This window comes from Siniperca chuatsi, linkage group LG5, assembly GCF_020085105.1.
Source record: "Siniperca chuatsi isolate FFG_IHB_CAS linkage group LG5, ASM2008510v1, whole genome shotgun sequence".
NCBI classification, from domain to species: domain Eukaryota; kingdom Metazoa; phylum Chordata; class Actinopteri; order Centrarchiformes; family Sinipercidae; genus Siniperca; species Siniperca chuatsi.
The window spans coordinates 14864706-14884703 of NC_058046.1; the positions used below are offsets into that span (position 1 = coordinate 14864706).

General features: G+C 39.3%; 1 protein-coding gene across 17 annotated transcripts in view; it reads left to right on the forward strand.

The window, feature by feature from the left end:
• trpm3 (transient receptor potential cation channel, subfamily M, member 3) overlaps window positions 1-19998 on the forward strand; it is a 143147-nt gene that overhangs the window by 72737 nt on the left and 50412 nt on the right. For all 17 annotated transcript variants that reach the window (XM_044198023.1, XM_044198016.1, XM_044198022.1 and 14 more), the window contains exons 2-6: window positions 8509-8588; window positions 9970-10171; window positions 11647-11860; window positions 13482-13606; window positions 15311-15482. In XM_044198023.1, the coding sequence (XP_044053958.1) occupies window positions 8509-8588; window positions 9970-10171; window positions 11647-11860; window positions 13482-13606; window positions 15311-15482 (793 nt within the window). The remainder of the gene's footprint in view (window positions 1-8508; window positions 8589-9969; window positions 10172-11646; window positions 11861-13481; window positions 13607-15310; window positions 15483-19998) is intronic.

The following is a 19998-nucleotide window of genomic DNA, read 5'->3' on the forward strand; positions in this document are numbered from 1 at the left end:
CAATTCACTGCAATTAACCCAGTGGTTTCTTCCTAATCCTGTTGTAAAGGCGAGAACACAAGTATCAAGACAGACGACATCTTTTTTTTGTGTAAAATATTCATGCTGATGCCAGCATGCACCAAAACTTGGCTCATCAGGGACACCTTTACACTGCAAAATGTACCTCAATGTTTTATGTTTTTCTGTTGCTCATCCAAATGCTATTAAGATAAATAGCTCACATATGCATATTTAACCCACCTATTACCAGTAACAGATGTTTCAGTCCCTCCCTGCAAAATTTTGATTTATAGTACAGCCTGCTTTTGGGGTTAAGTTTATAAGTTTTAACTTCACTGGCAATAAAAGAACATAACAAAGCTGTATTTCAGTGCATGTTGTTTGCTTGCATGGGGCAGCAGAAACCTCTCCCTACTAGTGTTTATACATATACAGGTCATGTGTCCAACAATATGCTCTGCCACTCTGCTGTGTCTGATTGCACTTTTGTAAACATAACAGATGCTAAATAGTTCTGATTGAACAGTCGATTCAGCACTGTAGTTGGTCACAGGCGACTGATCTGATCTGCTTTGGCCATTAAACAGCCTGGCTGTATGTCATTAGGAAGACAAATAGAAGCCTGTAGCAGGACTGTAGCAGGACTGTCCACACTTTTTCAATTACTCAAAACACATTTTATCTGGTCTGTTATTTTGTTACTGTAAGAAAAAAACAATGTAAAGCCTTGACATGCTTTTGATTTGCCTAGACTAACATATTAGTGCACATTTGTATTGGTTGTCAAAGAAAAGGGTATTTCATAGGGCAAATATAAAAAAACAAAAAACAAAGAGGTTTTCTCCACATTAGAATACTTATATGTTTCCTCAATAATGTAAACTCACTGTTGATGCGTCCGTGGGACGCACCATATTTCTCCCCTGATAATGGTAATGTACATTGCGAACAACAAATTTGTGTTGAAATCATAGAAGTAAAATAAAAGAAACCTTGCTGTCAAAAAAACTGTTTCTTACCATCTGCGCATATACTGTATCTCTCCAGCACCAAACGGGAAGCAGCAAACCGGGTAGTTACTTTGGTAACGACCGAAAAAACTCCTCAAATACCATGTCACACACACACACACACACGATAACAGTGTTATGAGTCGATGTTTAATTCGGTGTGTATCTGATCCACCAACCAGCATGTTTTTAGTGAGAAATCTTTTTGAAATGGTTGCCTCTCATTCCCATGGTCTTCCACTAAAATAGCGCAGCTAAACAACGGAGGCTGGTAGCAAGTTGAGGCACAAAATCCAAAATGTGAAGTACGTAAAGTATGTAAGTATGCAAATACAGTTTCTTTATGGAATATAGCGATGCAAATTGACAAGAACACTGTCGACAAATGCCTTTTGTGTTTCTATAATAATAAAACTTTATTTATAGAGCACTTATCAAAACAAAGTACAAAGTGCTTCTCAACAAGAGAAATAAAATACCACAAGTTATGTGATTTTGCAGACACATAAGGAATTTTTAATATCATATTTCTTAAAGGGACTTTTGTTGTGGACTGTGAGGACGTAGGCAGATGCGGTATAGTTAAATGATTTAATGAAAGGTATCAGTACAGAAGGCTTACAGGATTGTCAGACAGGCGCTGGTCAAACCAGAAAAGCAGTCCAAAAAGCCAACAAAAATGGACAAGCAGGGAAACCAAAAGTCCAACAAATCCAACAGAAAGACCAATACAAAGAATAAAGCCAAGAAAACACTAGAAAGCACAGGGAAAGGGCTGGACCGATTGACACAGAGGGCAACAACGATCTGACAAAGAACAAGGGAAGCACACAGGTGAGGGCAGGATAACTAGATACAGGTGACACTAATTAGGGTGGAGCAAACAATCAAAATTGGAGGGAAAAGCAAACAAAGAAAGGAAGTAAAACTACACAAGTCACATGAGACAGCACACTTACAAAATAAAACAGGAAACAACAAAACCCAAGACCCAAAACCATGACACGTTTGGCGTAATATTTTCCCCGGAGTGCGCAGGGAGCATCAGTTTTATTCAAACTGCTAATACTGTATGTAGCCTATATTTTTAATGTTTTGTCACCATTACAGAAACACTAGGTAATGGCTAAAGTATGATAAGGTTGTCTGATGTTGACTGTGGTTAGTTATTGGTTTGATTAATGGTTTACAGTCTAATAATGTGAGTTTGTATTGATTACTGATGGTGGCAGGCTAATTATCAGCTTATTGTACTCAGTTTCTAACGGCAGTATGCAGTAAATGTTGCCCATGTTTTTAAACTACTTTCCTAATTAAACATGATGTTATGACTCCTGATGAAACTTGAAAGCTCAGCATTCTCATTGCCCTTTAGCTTCCCTTTTTTAACATTTATTCACCCAGATAAAGTTAATATTTCTCTGTATAATATGACTTCTTTTTTTCTGTCAGCTGCTGTGTGTCTGCAGTGTATTTACAGATTTGGGATTTTATTTGTTTAATTTTAAGATACATTTTCAACATACATGAATAACCATAATTATAGCCATCAAACACGAGTTTAACACAAGGTTTGTACACACATTCAATTTCCCTGGGACCCACTCAAATGACCACCTGTGGGCCCCGGGGACTTACTACATTGAAAACCTATCAATATCACTGTGTACCACAAGTGCAACCTATGAGACCTCAGAGAATTATGACCTTACTATCGTAACTGCTTGCTCATAGGTGTGTGTTTGTGTGTGTCTGTCTGTCTGTGTGTAGTTTATAATATGTGCATACACACACCTGCCTCTGGTGCAGCATCTGGACTGTCTGGACTCAGGTGCACTCCTCTAAGCATTCTGAGTCGGTCATGACACTGAATACATTACACTTTTATTTACACCGGATCTGGGGAAGCATTTTTGCTTCTGATGATTTCACTTAAATTCACATTTTGTTGTTGGTGTGTGTGTGTGTGTGTGTGTGTGTGTTTAAATTAAGTAGGATTACAGGTTTTGGAAAGTACATTCTCTTTCCTTTCTGTGTTTTTCCTGCGTGTGGATTTTTAGACTTCATTTAGTTCAGATTACAGTCTTATGTGCCCAGTTTCCCTCACTACTCCTGCTAATTAAACCTGGTCAGTATTATGTACAGGTCCGTTAATCCCTTTGATGAAAACAGGTAGAAAACGACCCTTGTACTGTAAAAAAAACAAAATAAATAAAAAATAAATAAACAGCAGGAAAACTGCAAGTCCAATGGCAAAAACCCACATACACAAATGTGTGTGTATGTTTGTGTGTATGTGTCTATGTCTGTGTCATTTAGGACAAAGTAAGGATGGTGAGCAGGCTAGACAAATGTCATGTTGCTCCACCTAATAGGCTCTCTTGCCATTCAGTCTCGGTCTTGATCTCGGACAGAAATCTGGCTGAGGGAGATGACACACACTTGCTCTCGCCGTCTGTCTCTCTCTCACTCACGCACACAGACATACACACAACCTGGCAGTCCAACTTTAATTTGAATCTAAAACAGGTGAGGTGCTTGTAAGAAGTGGAGGACAGCAGATAATTTCTGGAAAAAGCTACTGACTTTTTATATTTTGGAGGGGCCAGACACTATTGTCGCATAATATATAGATAGTTAACCAGCTGTGTCATTATTTCTTGGCTCATACGCACAGGAGGAGACTGTGAGAGATAGGTAAAGACTAGTTTAGAGGTGTTTCAAGGCTTTCTCACTGTGTACCTTCAACACCATTAGCACACATTGACACACACACACAACACATTCACACACACACACACACACACACACACACACACACACACACACACACACACACACACACACACACACTAACACACACACATACCAGCAATGCTGAAAGTCCCAGAGTAGACCAGTTGCCAGTGGACTGAGAGGTGGCCTGATCAGGTTTGCTCTGATCAGTTTCATTCAGTTATCTTAGTTTTAAGGTAGGATCATGCCTCTGACACTACCTCCAACCATACTTATGATGGCACAACAATGCAGCCCAGCACATAATACAGGTGAGTCGTGAAAACCAGACGTACGTTTCACAATTTTGCTCTGATAAAACTTTTTAACGACTTTTTAACGTGTTTTAATTTGGCAAACTAAGTCTTCTTCTCTAAATTTTACTCCCTATCTCTCCATTTGTGGAAATCAATCTCTTTGTTTACTGGTTTTTATTTACTACTACTGAACTCTGGTCTTTTACGTTTGTCTTATTTAATCTATTTGTTTATTTTAAGATGAATGATTGAAAGTCAGTGGAGGAAAAAGTACTCAGATCTTTTACCAAGTAACAGTAGCAATACTACAGTGTAGAAATACTTTGTTAAAAGTAAAAGTCCTGCATAAAAAAACGTAACTTAAGTAAAAGTATAAAAGTATTAGCATCAAAATATACTTGAAGTACAAAAAGTAAAAGTACTCATTATGCAGAATGGCCCATTTCAGAATCATATATATTATATTATTGGATTGTGATTATTGATGCATTTATGTGCTGATCACTTTAATGTTGCTGGTAAAGGTGGAATTTATTTGAATTGCTTTATATACTGCTGTGTATCTTAACCTATGAGAATACATTGTAATTTATTAGTTAATAATCTAAATCTGCAAAGTAACTAGTAACTAAAGCTGTCAAAATAAATGTAGTGAAGTAAAAAGTACAATATTAACCTCCAAAATGTAGTGGAGTAGCATAAAATGGGAATACTAAAGTACAAGTTCCTCAAAATTGTAGGTAAGTACAGTACTTGAGTAAATGTACTTAGTTACTTTCTACCACTGTTTAAAGTACAGCAAAATGCAATATTGTCTTCTTGTACTACAAATCAAAATAATTATTTTCAGGAAATATCACTAATGAGAATAAAAACCAAATATGCATATGGTTCTGTCTTGATGAATGTGTTCACTGTCTACTAACATTGATTGTTTAAAAATCGGATATGATGACTGAGTTATGATATCATTCTTGAAGTGTGTAAAATCAAAGTGAACCAAAAGAAGAAATCGAGCTGCTCTTCAGAAAGGGAAGCAGCTATGACTCTTTTTTACTTTCATCACTGAGATGGCATTAAAACCAAATTCAATGTAAAGCAATTGCAGAATTGTACAAAGAGGGTGAGATAAAGACTTAATGCAGCACAAGAGGAAATGTAGCTTTTTGGAACAGATGTACCAGAAAAACAGGGAGAGTGTGTAGTGAGTATCTTGTGAGTACATTAAACGTTTCAGTTTTTAAAAAACTCTTGTCAAGGTAAAATATGCTCTATGTACAAGTGCTACAGGCTACCTATATGCCCATATAAAAGCTGAGTCATTCATGTTTGTTAAAAGGAAAAGCAAAGAAAAGAGAGGAAAAGGGAGAGAGCAAAGGGATTAGGCTGTTGATTGGATATGGTTCCCAATTCAGTTCCCTGCCATTGCCAATAAAAAAGAGGAAATACAATAGTAAAGGAGGGGGAAGAGAGGACAGGGTGAAGAGGGTGGAGGTGACAGAATTTGAGTATAGTAGAGTTAAAACCCCTAACAGGCTGTCAGATGCTGCTCACTTGCCGCACAGTCACTCCTTACACACACACACGGCTTGTGTGTTTGTGTGCGTGAGTGCATGTGAGTGTGCCCCGGTGATAAATCTTAATTAAACAATGGAGTGCAGGCCATGTGCCATCTCATCACACCATGTCAAATCTCATAAGCAACACTAAAGAGCGTGAGAGGAAGAGCGAGTGAAAGAGATGCAACAGTATCAGACAGAGACTGAGAAAATGTGCATACAGAAAAGAAGGAAAAGCAGAATTGGGCAAAAGATGGCGTGCAAAGGGAAGTAAATCTTTGTCAGGGATGCTCTGAGGTGAAACTACTGTGCTCCCTATTTTAAGGGTTTACTTAGAGAACCTAAAAGGCTTTTTGTGTTGACTATTTGGGATTGTGTCAGCCCTGTCAATACTAATCAAATCTAAAAACCTCTGCTGCTGCTGCCATTGAGCGGATCTAGTTTGTCCCAGCATGAGCTGGCGGATGAATACACAGTTCTAGTGTGTCAGGGAAAGAATGGGGCTGGGGGCGTTGTTGTGGCCCGCTGAGTCATCGTGGCCAGGGTGATCTCTAAAAGCAGCCCCCCAGCCCCCCAGAGTAATGGTTAATCGTGGAAAGTCTGGTGTTAGGGTAAGTGTGCCTGTGTGTAGGCCGAGTCTGTTTGTGGCCAGTTGCGATGGGTTTTGGCGTGCCGTGGTGTGACAGGGCCAGTCAGGCGGATGGGGCGTGTGTTGTTGTAACCGTGGCAGTGGGGAAAGCCCTGTACAAGCAGCTCTCAGCTCTCCTGGCTGGGAGAAGAGCCGGGGCAGCTCTCCCAGAATAAAAAGCAGAAAAAAAGCTCTGTCCTTTTGTTGTCTTGGCTGTTGTGTTCCCTCTGCTGTGGGTTTGGGAGTCTCGTCTGTGTGTCCTCCTGGTAGTCTGTGACAATCCCGTTGTGTCCTGTTCTGGACGTCTGGTGTTGTTCTCCGTCACCACAAAACCTCACACAGACATAGTCCACTTCCTGGAATGGTGGTGTGAACCCAGGAAGTGCAACTTTTGAACCACAAAGTGCTGAGTAGAAAGTAGAACATTTAAATGGCAGAGGGTAACATTCTCATAATCACAGAAATAGAAAATGTACATCATACAGTATGCAATACAGAGCTGTTTTGGATGAACTGGACTTTATTTCCCCTGTTAATTAACATACAATAACACATGAAAGCATTAATTACATTGAAACAAAAAGGAAAGATAGTGACCTGCTTTGACATAGATAATGCTTGTTTTACTGATTATAAATATGATTTAGGTATGAGTCTGGGTCTGTTGGCTGTAGGGAGATAAAATCAAACAGTGAATGGTGTTGTGTTGTTGTTATTCCAATTGTTTTTAACATGTTTGATATGTATAACTGGATTCAGGACCTCTGACATCACATGCAAGAAAAAATTATAAAAACTGCCCAAAAACAGTGAGCAAACAGCTGATGTGCTATGAGTGAGTTTAGCTATTATTTTAAAATCCACTTTATCAGCTATTTGTATAATGCCACAGCTCCAGGAAAAAAATTCTCGTTAGAATTTTTTTCCCGTGTTTTATTCCCTTTGAAGCGCTGATTGCAGTATAAATGACCAAGGCATACTTTTTTTGATTAATCAGTTTCTATTTTGGTAAATTAACGTGAGAATTTGTGTTCTCGCAGGTGGTTACCTATCGATCGCATAGTATGCGCTTCTTTCTGGCTGCCAAGACTAAAAAATATGTGTATGTTGGTGGAAATAGTTGTTAACTTTAGTGTACCAGTACCTTAACTATTTGTGATTTTCAAATGTTGTGTAGGAATAACTGCAGTTAATGTATTTCCTCTTGTCAAACCTAAAGGAACTTCTCTTAACGGTGCAATAGGTGACATTTTCAAACTAACTTTGCAGTACAGTACTTTTTGTGCCACTTTACATAAAACAAGCAGACTTTACGTGTTTCTTAATTTTTATCACAGTGCCCTTTCTTATTAGCTCTAAGAAGGGTTTTCTACAGTACATACAAACATATTGGCTTTTGTCAGACATTGATCCTTATTTGTATATAACAAGTATTCATGTGTGTATCTATGGCGACATCTATACAGATGTGTATTAGTCTCTAAACCTGTGCTGCATGTGTATCTCAGGCTGTAACTCTCTGTATGTGTCTGTAGCAGGGTAATTGGCTCCAGTCAGTCTTTCTGTCACTCAGACCTGCAGCAGATGTGACTGCAGAGCATCACAGTGTCACAAATACACCACTTCGCTGGTTGCATTATGCTGAGGACGTCTTTCTATACTGTACACAATGTAAAAACACAAAAAGCACACACATATAGAAATACATACACACACTTGCTCATATAAACACACACACTCACACTCAGCAGTATCCAAGGACTGGAACTCTGATATAATTTACTGCCTCACTGCATTTAACATCCGCTTTCTCTTTCCCAGCTCTTCATCTCATCCAGTTTGGGCTGGAGTCACTGAATAACATAAAACATTTCTGTCAGAGTGTCTTCAATGTTTGAATTATGTGTGAGGGATTGTGCATCTACTGTGTGTGTATGTTGTGTTTGTGTATGTATGCCATTTCCAAAGTGCTGTGATTTCTGTTCTTAAACTAGGCTTGGATGTGAAATTTTTTTAAATGTACTTTTGAGACATTAGGGCCAACATTTCATTGTTTATGCTCTGTTTGCCACTGCTGCTTGCAGAGAAATAGACTGTGGAAGATAAGTCTCTATATAACAAAGCTCAGACTGTGTTATTTTACACAACAAACAGAAGCAACAAAACATTTTCTTTTACAGTCAAACATGACTATCTGCTGTCACTCCTGCAAGCTCAGGTCACAGCACCATTATCTGACAGAGACTTACTGTGTTCTTCTGTCTTCATTTTTGCAGGCACAGAAATCGTGGATAGAAAGAGCGTTCAGCAAGAGAGAATGTGTTCATATCATAGTGAGCGGCAAAGACCCCCATAGGTGAGTACGAATATATGTGAAGGAAATGTGAAAAATCTGTGCTTTATTATTTTCTATAAAAGCTACAAGACCCTAATGAGTGAGTTAGCTAATGTGATAGTCCACCTCACATAGTGTATAGCAGATTAAGACCCCTGTTTCACTACTGACCTTTTAAAACATGCCTCAGAGTAATATCATGCTGGCCTCTATTTGCATCACAGGTAGATGCTCTACACTAATGAGCCAAAACACTGACATTATTCATTTTAAAACCACAATTCAGGGCCAGGCCAGTTCATCAAGTCAGTAAAATATTCTGCATCATTTTAAAAGGTTATTAATTTAAACAACACTCAAGATAGAGCCCACAGGAGCTCACTGCTAATCAGTGTAGCAAAGTATAACTGTGAAAGTACATTTATAAGGGCTTTGTCTGTATAATACTAATAATATAACATGATTGGAACGATAAAAGCTCTTCAAGAAAATGTAATGTAGTTTTGAGAGAGACTCATTATCTCAATGTTCCTCTCATTCTGCTCAGCAAAATCACAGTCACATTGACGTTATCGAAATCTTTACTACAGCTGATGTTGCTTCGGGTGTTCGAGGCAAGTCTAATTCCTGCAGTACCGGCCCTCATACACACACAGTGCACACACACAAATGCCACTGTTTGTTAGGTAAACAGTATTAGCATAACTGGAGGAAAGTGGGTGGAAACCAGGAGGAGGGGAAAGAGATGTTCATCAAGATTGAATCAACTTTTCTCTTTTTAGTCAGAAACACTTGTGTTGATGCATAAGGCAGAAGGAGGCAAAGTTCCTTTGCTAAGAGATGACAGAAACATTAAGTGATAATCAAAGCCTCCTGACTCCCTTTCCTCCCAGGGCTCCCACTCCATCCTGTAAGGTTAAAACACAGCCAATGAAAGCTGCATTCAGTACATCTGAATAAGCATGTACCCGCGTAGGAATACTACAATTCATATTACTGTTATTCTGCTAACTCCTAAAGTTGCTGAGAGGGAGGAGGAGAGGAGAACAAGGGAGAGAAAAACACAAAGGCATAAAGAGACAGAGCCAATAAAAGATTGCAGGGGCCTACAGATCCTTCTCCTCCTCTCCTCCCAGTCAGGAGATGAAAGTCAAATGACAAGCTGCCACTTCAGCTTTGCCCTCCTCTTACTGCTAGGCACATGACTATGGCAGCTCCCACACTTTTCCTCTCCCTCTCTCAGTCACACACAATGTCTCTCTCTCACCCTCTTCTTTTTCCTTTCTCGATGCTACAGTAGCTTCTCTTGGGGCTCTGGCTTCTCAAGATTTCACTTATTCTCTGTAAAGGACTGTGTGATATACCAATCTTACATTCACTTTTACTTTCTCCACTCATCCAGGTGCTGTTGTGGTCGTCTGATAGGTCAGCATGTGGGCCTGCCCCCGGGCATCTCCTCCAGTCAGAATGATAAGGCAGAGCGTTTGGCCAAGAATGACAGCCTGTCGGAGAAGTGGTCGATCAGCAAACACACACAGCTCAGCCCCACTGATGCCTTCGGCACCATTGAGTTCCAGGGAGGAGGACATTCCAACAAAGCCATGGTGACTCCCGTAACAAATCTACTGTGTTGCATTTTGTCGGTGTCCTGCAGAAACCTTGCTTCTCGAGATAGTGAACATCCCAAGACAAACCAGAACAGAACAACCTTACAGTTTTTGAGGTACAAAAATACACATTCAAACAACACAAGGGAGCAAGCAGTAAACTTGTGAGACCTGGTTTTGACTTCTGATGGAAGCGCTCCCTTGTGTTAATAAGTGTGGTTTTGAAAATGGTAGAATGTGTTAGCGAGATGCATCATTCCTCCAAATTTTGTCACAATCTGATATTCAAAAATTAATGTCGATTTAAACACAGATGTCAAGAAGGAGACATTTTACATCAGATGTTGTATTGACATGAGTTGTCAAAGATAGAGTAGACTGAGTGGTCCCTGCTGAATATACTTTAAGAAGAGGAATGTAAAAACTTTGGTAAAGGCAGTAGCTGAAGCTGAAAGTGTATAATAATTGAATGTGATTTGTAAATATTTTGCTCAGCTGCAGTAAACTGATGTAGATTGACAGCACACAGGTACAGAAGAGGAAAGTGTTAGATGCTTGGCTGACTGAAATGAATTCACTCCTTGATCTGGATGGCACAGTTATACCAGTGCTGTGAAAATGGTTGAATATCCCAATGATTGCCACGTTTTTTGGCAATTAATACATTTCATACATAGTCCAAATACAAATGGAAGTTATATGTAATGAGGAATCATCTAGAATCCTTGTGTACCTTCCTCCATTCAGATTTTCTTCAAATTACACTGTGGCTGGATAGATTTATTATTTTTAAATATATAAATTTAAAGGAATCACACATATGCAGAATGACAAAAATCATCATATCAGCATGCCTGTAGATAACAGCAAAATCAATCAAATGAGTATCATTATTAAGTAATTACATATAATTATAATGTATAATTATAATTTAGGACTCAAGTGTCTAGATACTGCAGCAGATAAAATTTTGCCTGATTAATCGATCCATCCCAAAAGTAGTCTGATTGTACATGTTATTCACACAGTCTATGATAACCATGCTGACAGAATCACATCATACATACTGTTGCATTCAGGGAATTCAGATGATTATGGCTGAATTATGTCTGATTTATTCCCAGTGTTAAATTATTCATCCAGACACAGGTCTGAGGGTGAATTAGGTAGATAAACAGATGCTCTATAATGCATGTGGTTCTCCAATCATAGCAAACATCTGTTCAATACTGTTGAACAGTGAAAGGATAGGTTGAAAAGTGAAAGCCAAACACTTGGGCAGGTCTACAACACTGATTCATGTGATATTTTTCCATTTAATTTTGCCTTCACAGATTTGTTTGACATTGAATGCTTTTATAACATGTAGTGTGTTTGTGTGTTTATGATGACTTGAAGTCATCATGTGCCTGAAGGTGATGCAGATGTGCTACGGTACTGTACATCACTGACACATGCCCCACTGTTTTCAGTACGTGCGAGTGTCTTATGACACCAAGCCTGACCTGCTCCTCCACCTGATGACCAAGGAGTGGCAGCTGGATCTGCCCAAGCTGCTCATCTCAGTCCACGGGGGCCTGCAGAACTTTGAATTACAGCCCAAACTCAAACAGGTCTTTGGCAAAGGGCTCATCAAGGCTGCCATGACAACGGGAGCCTGGATCTTCACCGGAGGGGTCAACACAGGTGAAGTACAGTACATACACACAGCTTATTTTTAGAACTAGTCTTTACTATCAGGAAAAACTCAGAAATTGTGCTATATACAAATATTTGTGGGATATGTGCAGCCTCACTTCTTTTTATACAAATTGAGTGGCCATGTGCTTGTGCATATGATGAGTGTGTTAAAATGTTCTTCATAAGTTATCAGCTATTAAAAAAAAACATTTATCAGGCCCCTTGGGGCTGTAAAGATGTTGAACCACTGGATCACTGCAAAAGGGCTCTTTTAAGTATATTATGAGCGCTCAACTATACTTAGAGACACTCATGACAGGTGAAGTGATAGCCCTCAATTATTATTTCATGCATCTCAAATGAAAATAGTGTCAGGGAGTCTAGACTGATTATTCTTATCGTTGAAAGTCAATGAAAGGGTGTCACATTTAGACCAAAAGGTGTATTTGATTACACTGTTTGATAGACTGACAGAAATGAGTGAGGAGGCAATTTGGGCCTATCATGAACTGGACTTGTGTTTTTCAAGGAGTGGTATTCCATTGAGAGCAACATAGACATTTCGGCTTAAGACTTTCTCTTTCTGGAGATACTGAGCAGCTGGATGAATTTGGCCTGGAGCAGGATTTGTGAGGAGTTCAGTGGACTGGATCTTGAACATACAGAAGGAGGTATAGGGTTGGAAGTGTAAGTAGTCCAGAAAGAAACAAGATGACAGTAACAAGATGATTGGGTTACAGTGTTTGTGACAAAATAAGATTGGTTGAAATTAATATAGGGAAAACCGAGAAGTCAGATGACAGATTGACAGAACATAAATTATGCATAAATGTGGAGTTATCATGCATATGCAAAGTAGTCTCTGTGAGTGAACTTGAGCTCCACTATGTTACTGATCTTGGTAAGCTATGGATAGTGGCATGAAGTCTTAAAATTGGTAAATGTTAAGTGTATCATGAAACCTAATATAGCTATTATTTATATGATATAAAGGTAGCTTTAACTTTGGTCAAACATTATCAGTGGTGTTGATATTGAAATTCTTATCAGCATTGTTTCACTTTGTCTTCAATGTATGAGTTCACTGTTTGTTTTGTTCTTGTATTGTTTCTAGGTCTACAAAAAGAGAAGCATTTTTAGTAACTTAGATTAAATTTAGCAGGCTTGAAATAAGAAAAAGACGGGACAATAATGTTTAATAGGAGAGATAAGAACAGATGAAAAGAAATGATACAGCGTTGGATGCTGTAGAGTGCCCACACTTGAATACAGAAAGGAATAGAAAGTAAAATTTAGTGACAGAATGGGTGCAGAGGCAAGAAAGAGGAAGAGAGAGGCCTGAATAATGGATGGAGGGACTGTTGAGGGTGGAGGTGGAGATGGAATGAATGTCAGCAGGAGAGATGGGATAAGATGGCCTCCAGGTCTGACTGCTGCTCTCCTGAGGACAACAACTAAAGGCTTGGAGCTACGTCCTGTTGTCTAATAGATGCGCCTAATAGATTCTGTTTATCTTCCACAGCAGAGTGTATCATTATCTAAGTTTAGGCTGTGTATTGATCGTGTCAATACTAAGTTTGTTATCTGTTTCTCTGTCCCTCTCTCAAACACTCACGAACACACACAGGGGTGATTCGCCATGTGGGTGATGCACTGAAAGACCACGCCTCCAAGTCAAGGGGGAAGATCTGCACCATTGGCATTGCTCCCTGGGGCATCGTAGAAAATCAAGAGGATCTTGTTGGCAAAGATGTAAGTCTCTGGGAACAAACTAACAGAACAATATGAAACAGAGAGGGCGTTTGCATGCTTAAAGCCTTTGTTTGCGTAGGTGTATATGTGAAAAATGTCCGGTGCAGTCCACAGTTGCCATAGCCTGTAAATTGCTGCTGACAGTTTATTAACTGAGATGCTGAGTAAGTCAATCCAATCTGTGATAAACACTCCTTCAAAGTGAGTTGGACAGCTGGCGGAACCACATGAGACTGCGGCGCACATGCTGACTCAATGCTGGAATCAATGTTATGTTATAGTTAAAATTTCATCAGCATGTGCTGCACTCTGTCCAACTGAACAAATCAAGCAGAGCCAATTAATGTTGGTGGCTGAAATGAGATTATTAAATGCTGAAGCTCTTTTTTCATGCTTGATTGGTCTCAACTGTAATGTTAATGACCAGATGAGATTATCTCAGATTGTCAGTCACATCCCCAGTAGACCTAATCCAGGCTTGTGAGAAAATGTCATTAATGTTGTATTAAATTTGCCCAGTTTTTAGTATAATTTAGTGTAACTTTAATAACAGTACAATAATGTGTTGTTTAAAATGGTGGCTTGTGTGAATGCATCAGGGTGTCTTTTTGAGCTGTTCTTGCAGTGGAACCTGCTCTAGAAAAGACAACAGTAGCTATTGAAAAGACATACAGTAGGTGAATACAGACTCTTAATTAATTAGTTTCTATGGAGAAGTGCGACAACAGCGCTCAAAACCGAAAGCGACGCCTGTTTTTTTGGGCACATCCGCGGCGCACTGAGATGGAAAAATCTCAACTTTTTCGAATGGAGCTAGTGCACCGCAGGTCTTGTGACAAGAATTCAGCTTCACATGACTTGCTTCACCCTCCGTCCAGGACGTCACAACATCCGGTTGAAAGGTCAGCCAAACTGAAGTAACTGAAGATGGAAGAGCGAGTGATATACTCATTCAGACTGAGTGAGTTTGACCGGTTGTTTAGTAATGGCAAGCACAACCGTAGTGCAACCTCCCAAGCACCTTGGAAAAAAGGTGAAATGAAAGCGGCTGGACGGCCCCTTAAAAAGGGGTACTCCAGTTATTTAGGACTGTACCTCCATACAGTTGGAGGACTCACAAGAGACAGATTTGAAAAACAATTGTAAATATCGGTGCAGCAGAGGCAGAGATATCCTTACTTTTAATCGCTAGTATCAGTAGTGTCAAGCTCTGAAATGCTGGATCCTACATTTCCCATGATGCAACCAGTAGCATCTCGTTAGTCTCTCTCTGCCTGTTAAATGCTTATGCCTTTCAAACTCTATGCCCCAGCTTGTAACGTAGGCTTGCCATAAAAAATTTGTAGCCTCCAAGCCCAAACCATGAAAATCCCTGAGGACATCATCAGGGTTATTTTTTCAAACTTTGGAAAGCTCCCTCCAGAGCCACAAAGGATGTTATACAACTGTTTCCCAGGCTAAGTATACCCCATGACAAGAAAATTTAACTCAAAGTGTAAAATTGGTGGAGTTGCTTCTTTAATTAAAAGTCTTGAAAATGAGAATATACTGTAATGTTTACCAAATACATTTTTTGTCTATTCTTGGGTTACATTAATGGTGCTAAGAAAACAGTTTTCCTTTGTCAAGTTGCCACATACCTTTGTCAGCCATGGGCTTCTTAGATGTTTGCCTAATTGTTAAATATTATCTTCTCTTGGCTAGGTGGTGCGTCCATACCAGACCATGTCCAACCCTATGAGCAAGTTGACGGTTCTCAACAGTCTCCACTCCCACTTCATTCTGGCAGACAATGGCACCACGGGAAAGTACGGCGCTGAGGTCAAACTGAGACGCCAGCTAGAGAAACACATCTCCCTGCAGAAGATCAACACACGTGAGTGGAATTTACTGTATCTGCCTGTCCTGGCTATTGCCAGACTGACCTACTTACCCTAAATTAGAGGAGGTGTTTTTAAATGACACAGCGAGTGATAACAGCATAATGAAACTGCAATCCTTGTTTCATCAACGACACCACTGTGGGTTAATTGGGTTCAAAATCTATTTTATAGCAGACTAAAATTATCATTACCTGCTTTATACTGAACACATGCTATCAGACAGTGTATTTTTAGCCAGCTGTGATATAACTCGATGAGCCTTTGAAACTGTCCCTCCCGTCAGGAGGAGTTTATTTTTTCTTTCAAAGCTTCCTGACAGCACAGATGAACTCCTCAAATGAACCTGCTTCATAATCCTGGTCTTCCTGTTCTGGGGTGCCACACAAAGCTTCCAAACCAGCTACCAAACACAGACATAATGACCAGCACACAACCACCGTACATGTACATACACACATATACTGTATACTATACTGCAGACACACCAAGTACATTAAGTTGTACACACACATACAGGAATGAAAGGTACATCAGATATGTTTTTTATTTTTTATAGTGTTTTTATCTTTATTTGATACTTATCGTGAGCAAACCAATCGGAACATAGTACATGGGAGGCATTTTATACCACTGGGTCAACACTGACGACAGGACGGCCTAATTTCTTGGGGTATTTTTGTATATTTTGACAGACACATCATAAAAGGGCAGCAAGATTGTGTTTGAATTCTTGTTTGTGTGTCTAAAGACATAGGTGTTTATGTTCCGTGTATATTAATGTGTATTTGAGTCTCCACATGCACATATTTGCCTTTGTGTGGCGTGTTCATCCACCGTTGAGCCCTTGTCACATTGCATTTCTCCATTTTCAATTTCCACATTATACCTTAGCTAGAAACCAAATGGATTTGCATGAATACAAAATGCATTTTTCTGTCTTTTTCTCCCTCATTCTCTTGTTCTCTCTCTCTCACACACACACAGACACAAAGACACAAGCACACACAAACCTCCCTAAAACCCTTTAAATACATTTCTCAATTGCCTCTCACAGCATTGTTTAGAATGTGTCAGGGTCGGGAACAAACCTGAGTCAGAGAAATGTTGTTTGCAGCCATGATTTATTTGTTATTACCTTCTTTTGTTGTCAACATAAAGCCATTTTATAATAATTTCCTCAGGGTTTAGGTGACATGAATACACACATTTTAACATAAATGCTTATTTCAAAACTGACGGTGTCAAGAAATAGATTTTACCAAATGGATACGTGGTTACAGTGTCGAGAGCAATATCATGACTCAAACCTTACCTTTGTCAACACTATTTTTGCTCACTGTCAGACCTATTGATGTTCGCTGATAGGGACTTGGGAAGTGTATGCTAAATGTCACTCCAAATGAAACTAGTTGTAACCACTACCATATTCCTCCTAACCCCTTGACTTCAGGAATTTAAGAAATGTCCCTGGGGTTGACAGGATACATGAATGAACTTCTTCCCTGTTCATCATCCAGTCATGTGACCTATGGACTTCCCTTTGTCATCCTATGCCTGGACTCATACAAAAGGGGCTGGGAAGGCAAAGGGACGCCCAGTCGTCATACAAGCTTCGGACCATCCATGTGATGGTAATGTACTGTACCATCCTTAATGTAGCCTTCAACTGTCTAGCTTTAACATATATCTGGATCCAAGGTGAGCACTAATACTGCCTGGGACCTGCCAATGAAACAAAGTGATAGGTGACCATGTGCACTGTATATCTGCTGCTGACCATCCATAACACAGAGCTATCACCCACAGACTCTCTCACACTAACTTTAACATCAGTAGTGTCTGAGGTTACATTGATAACCAGCTTCAACTTTATAACCTGTCACTCAAGTTGGCACCAGTTGCCTCTTTAGGTGAAGTGGTGGATCAGCCAAAATGGATCCATAGCCCTAATTAAAATGGTTCTAATAACTATACTTATATAGTATGACGTTATTTGGTACTCGTGTCTGTGACTCATGTGAAGAACATTATTTCCATAATCAAAGCAAGTTTACCTTATTTTGTCTGGGCACTGTTTTAAATTAAATTGAGAACATGTGATAAACCTGTTGAGTATGGCCAAGGCAAATTGTTTCAGAAGTGCTTAAAATAAAATAACAATCTTAATGGTCTGTGGTATACGCAGAAAAATACTGGCATCAGCTACACATGCATATGCTCATTAATAAGTATATGCAATGTATGTTTCTTTGATTTGAAGAAATCAAAGAAAGTTAATACATATTAATTTTTGAATCTTTATGGCTGGCAAATTTGAGGCCCATTAATAATTTTAAGCTTCATAGCATGGGAAAAACTCCACTAGAACTGCTGCAATCCTGAAGCTCTGCATATCAACAAAGGGATAATTTTACTACCAAAAGAGGGTAACATACAACACAAGGAGCCACATATCCATTTTCTTGTAGTATGAATGTATGAATGCTACAATTCATATTGCACCGTTTTTCAAGTAAATGTGCAGCCCCAGTGTGTGATTACTGCACGTGTATGTGTCTGTGTGATGTACTGTACCTTGTTGTGCGTCTGTATCTTTTACTTCCTCATTCAATGCTGTAGGGTTGGCAGACAAGAACCATTTCTTGATTTGATTACCTGTCAAGTGCATCAATTTTCCTCACAGCAGGGCTCCTGTGGGATCGAAGTGTAGCCTGAGGTCCTGTCAAGAAAATGAGGATAAAGAAAGTAAAGAGGGAAAAAGCAGTTTAGTTTGAATGGCCTAACATGTGGGTTGTGGACCACACGTAACCACAAGCTCTTTTTGTCTTTTTCTTTTTTCTCTTAACACACAGTCACGCACACTGCACACAAACACAAGATGAAAGTGTGGTGGATAGATATGTGTAATCTCCCCCTGTGGTATTTTTGTAATGTCTGGACAATCCTGTAGCTAATCCTACTGTGCCTGTGTGTGATTTTTCCTTGCAACGGCTAACACCATGTGACTGCCGGAAATGCTATAGCAATTAAATTGGCTCCACAATATTATAACACAGTTTTGTTTTTAAATATGAGAATCGATTCTGCATTACAAATGAATGGGCGTTTTGTTTGACTACACTCTGGAAAAATTTCATATTGCAAACAATGTCTTAAAAAAAACTTCTAGGTCATGATAATCTTTTAATAAATAAATAATTTCCTTTTTAACTCTGTCTCCTGAAGCTAGCAGACATTGTCAAACTCAAAGATGAAGAAAATCAATAAAATGATTGGCATCATTCAGCAACGCTCACTCAACCACTCCACAGCTCTTTCTCCAGCAGTGGCCATAATGCTTTTTAATCACACACCTGTGTCAGAGAGATGACAAGTAAAAGAGGAAGACAGGAGAGTGAGAAAATGAAGACAGAGAAAAAAGGACTGAGGGCGAGCGGAGAGGGAAGAGAATTATATAAAGAGCGAAGGACGTGTGAAGCAGCTGAGGAGGATGCAGGCAGTAAGACGAGATATTACCTTGAGGTGTCTTCACTGAAAAAACAGGATGAAATAGTGAAAAGACGTCAAGGGAAAGGACATAATAGGACATAATATTCATCCATGAATGTTTTCTTGTTTTCTCTCTTAAACTTGAACAAGAAAAAATAAGAAAACCTCTCATTCACTCATGCTTTTGTTTTTTGCACATGTGAAAATAAATCTTAAATTGGATGCACATGTCAGGCCCAAAGAGGAATAAAAGTTATTAATTTATACAAGTTCAGATAAAGTCTGCGAGAATGAATGAGGTACCCTGAGTGTGCCCTTTTCCATTTCACCTAAATGACTTGGATTATTAAAAATGGGTGTACTGTATATTGAATGCGTGCATAGATGTAGGCTTGTGTGTGTTTTAACTCTGTGTCTACTGTGTACCCTTCACTGACCCTCCTATATAGCAGTGGTTTCATTAATTACAGCATAGGTAAAAGATGAAGTAGCTTGGGTAATTGAATCCAGACACCATAAAACCTTGCGTTGCAGATTAGCTGTGACATTTTGACCTCCACCGTGGAGCAGCCCATACAGAAGAGATTATAGTTAAGCTATGGTACATGGGAAGTCAAGAGGGCTGTAATACTCTTCTTTCAAGCACTATAAGTGCCTGGGCAAACTCTTGATTTTTCAGATATATCCAATAATGTTGCCCCTTTTTTATGCTGTCCAACTGTGTGACCAATTGGATTACTTGGTTGGTCTTGTACTTTGACACATATCACGCAGCTGCTGTGTCACCCTCTGCTTAATGTTACTGTATCCAATAAAGCACACATAGCACGAAAATAATATTAATATTATGCTGTGCAAAAGTTAATATTCAAAAACCATTTAAATGTTTACAAGTTAATTCAATTTTAGAGACAATCAGTAGGATGTGTCACATAACATGTGATATTAATATTAGTTTTTCATGAGCCCTCTGGTCAGTGGTTTTGGTCCCTGTGGTGGTGGTGTGGACTGAACTGACAC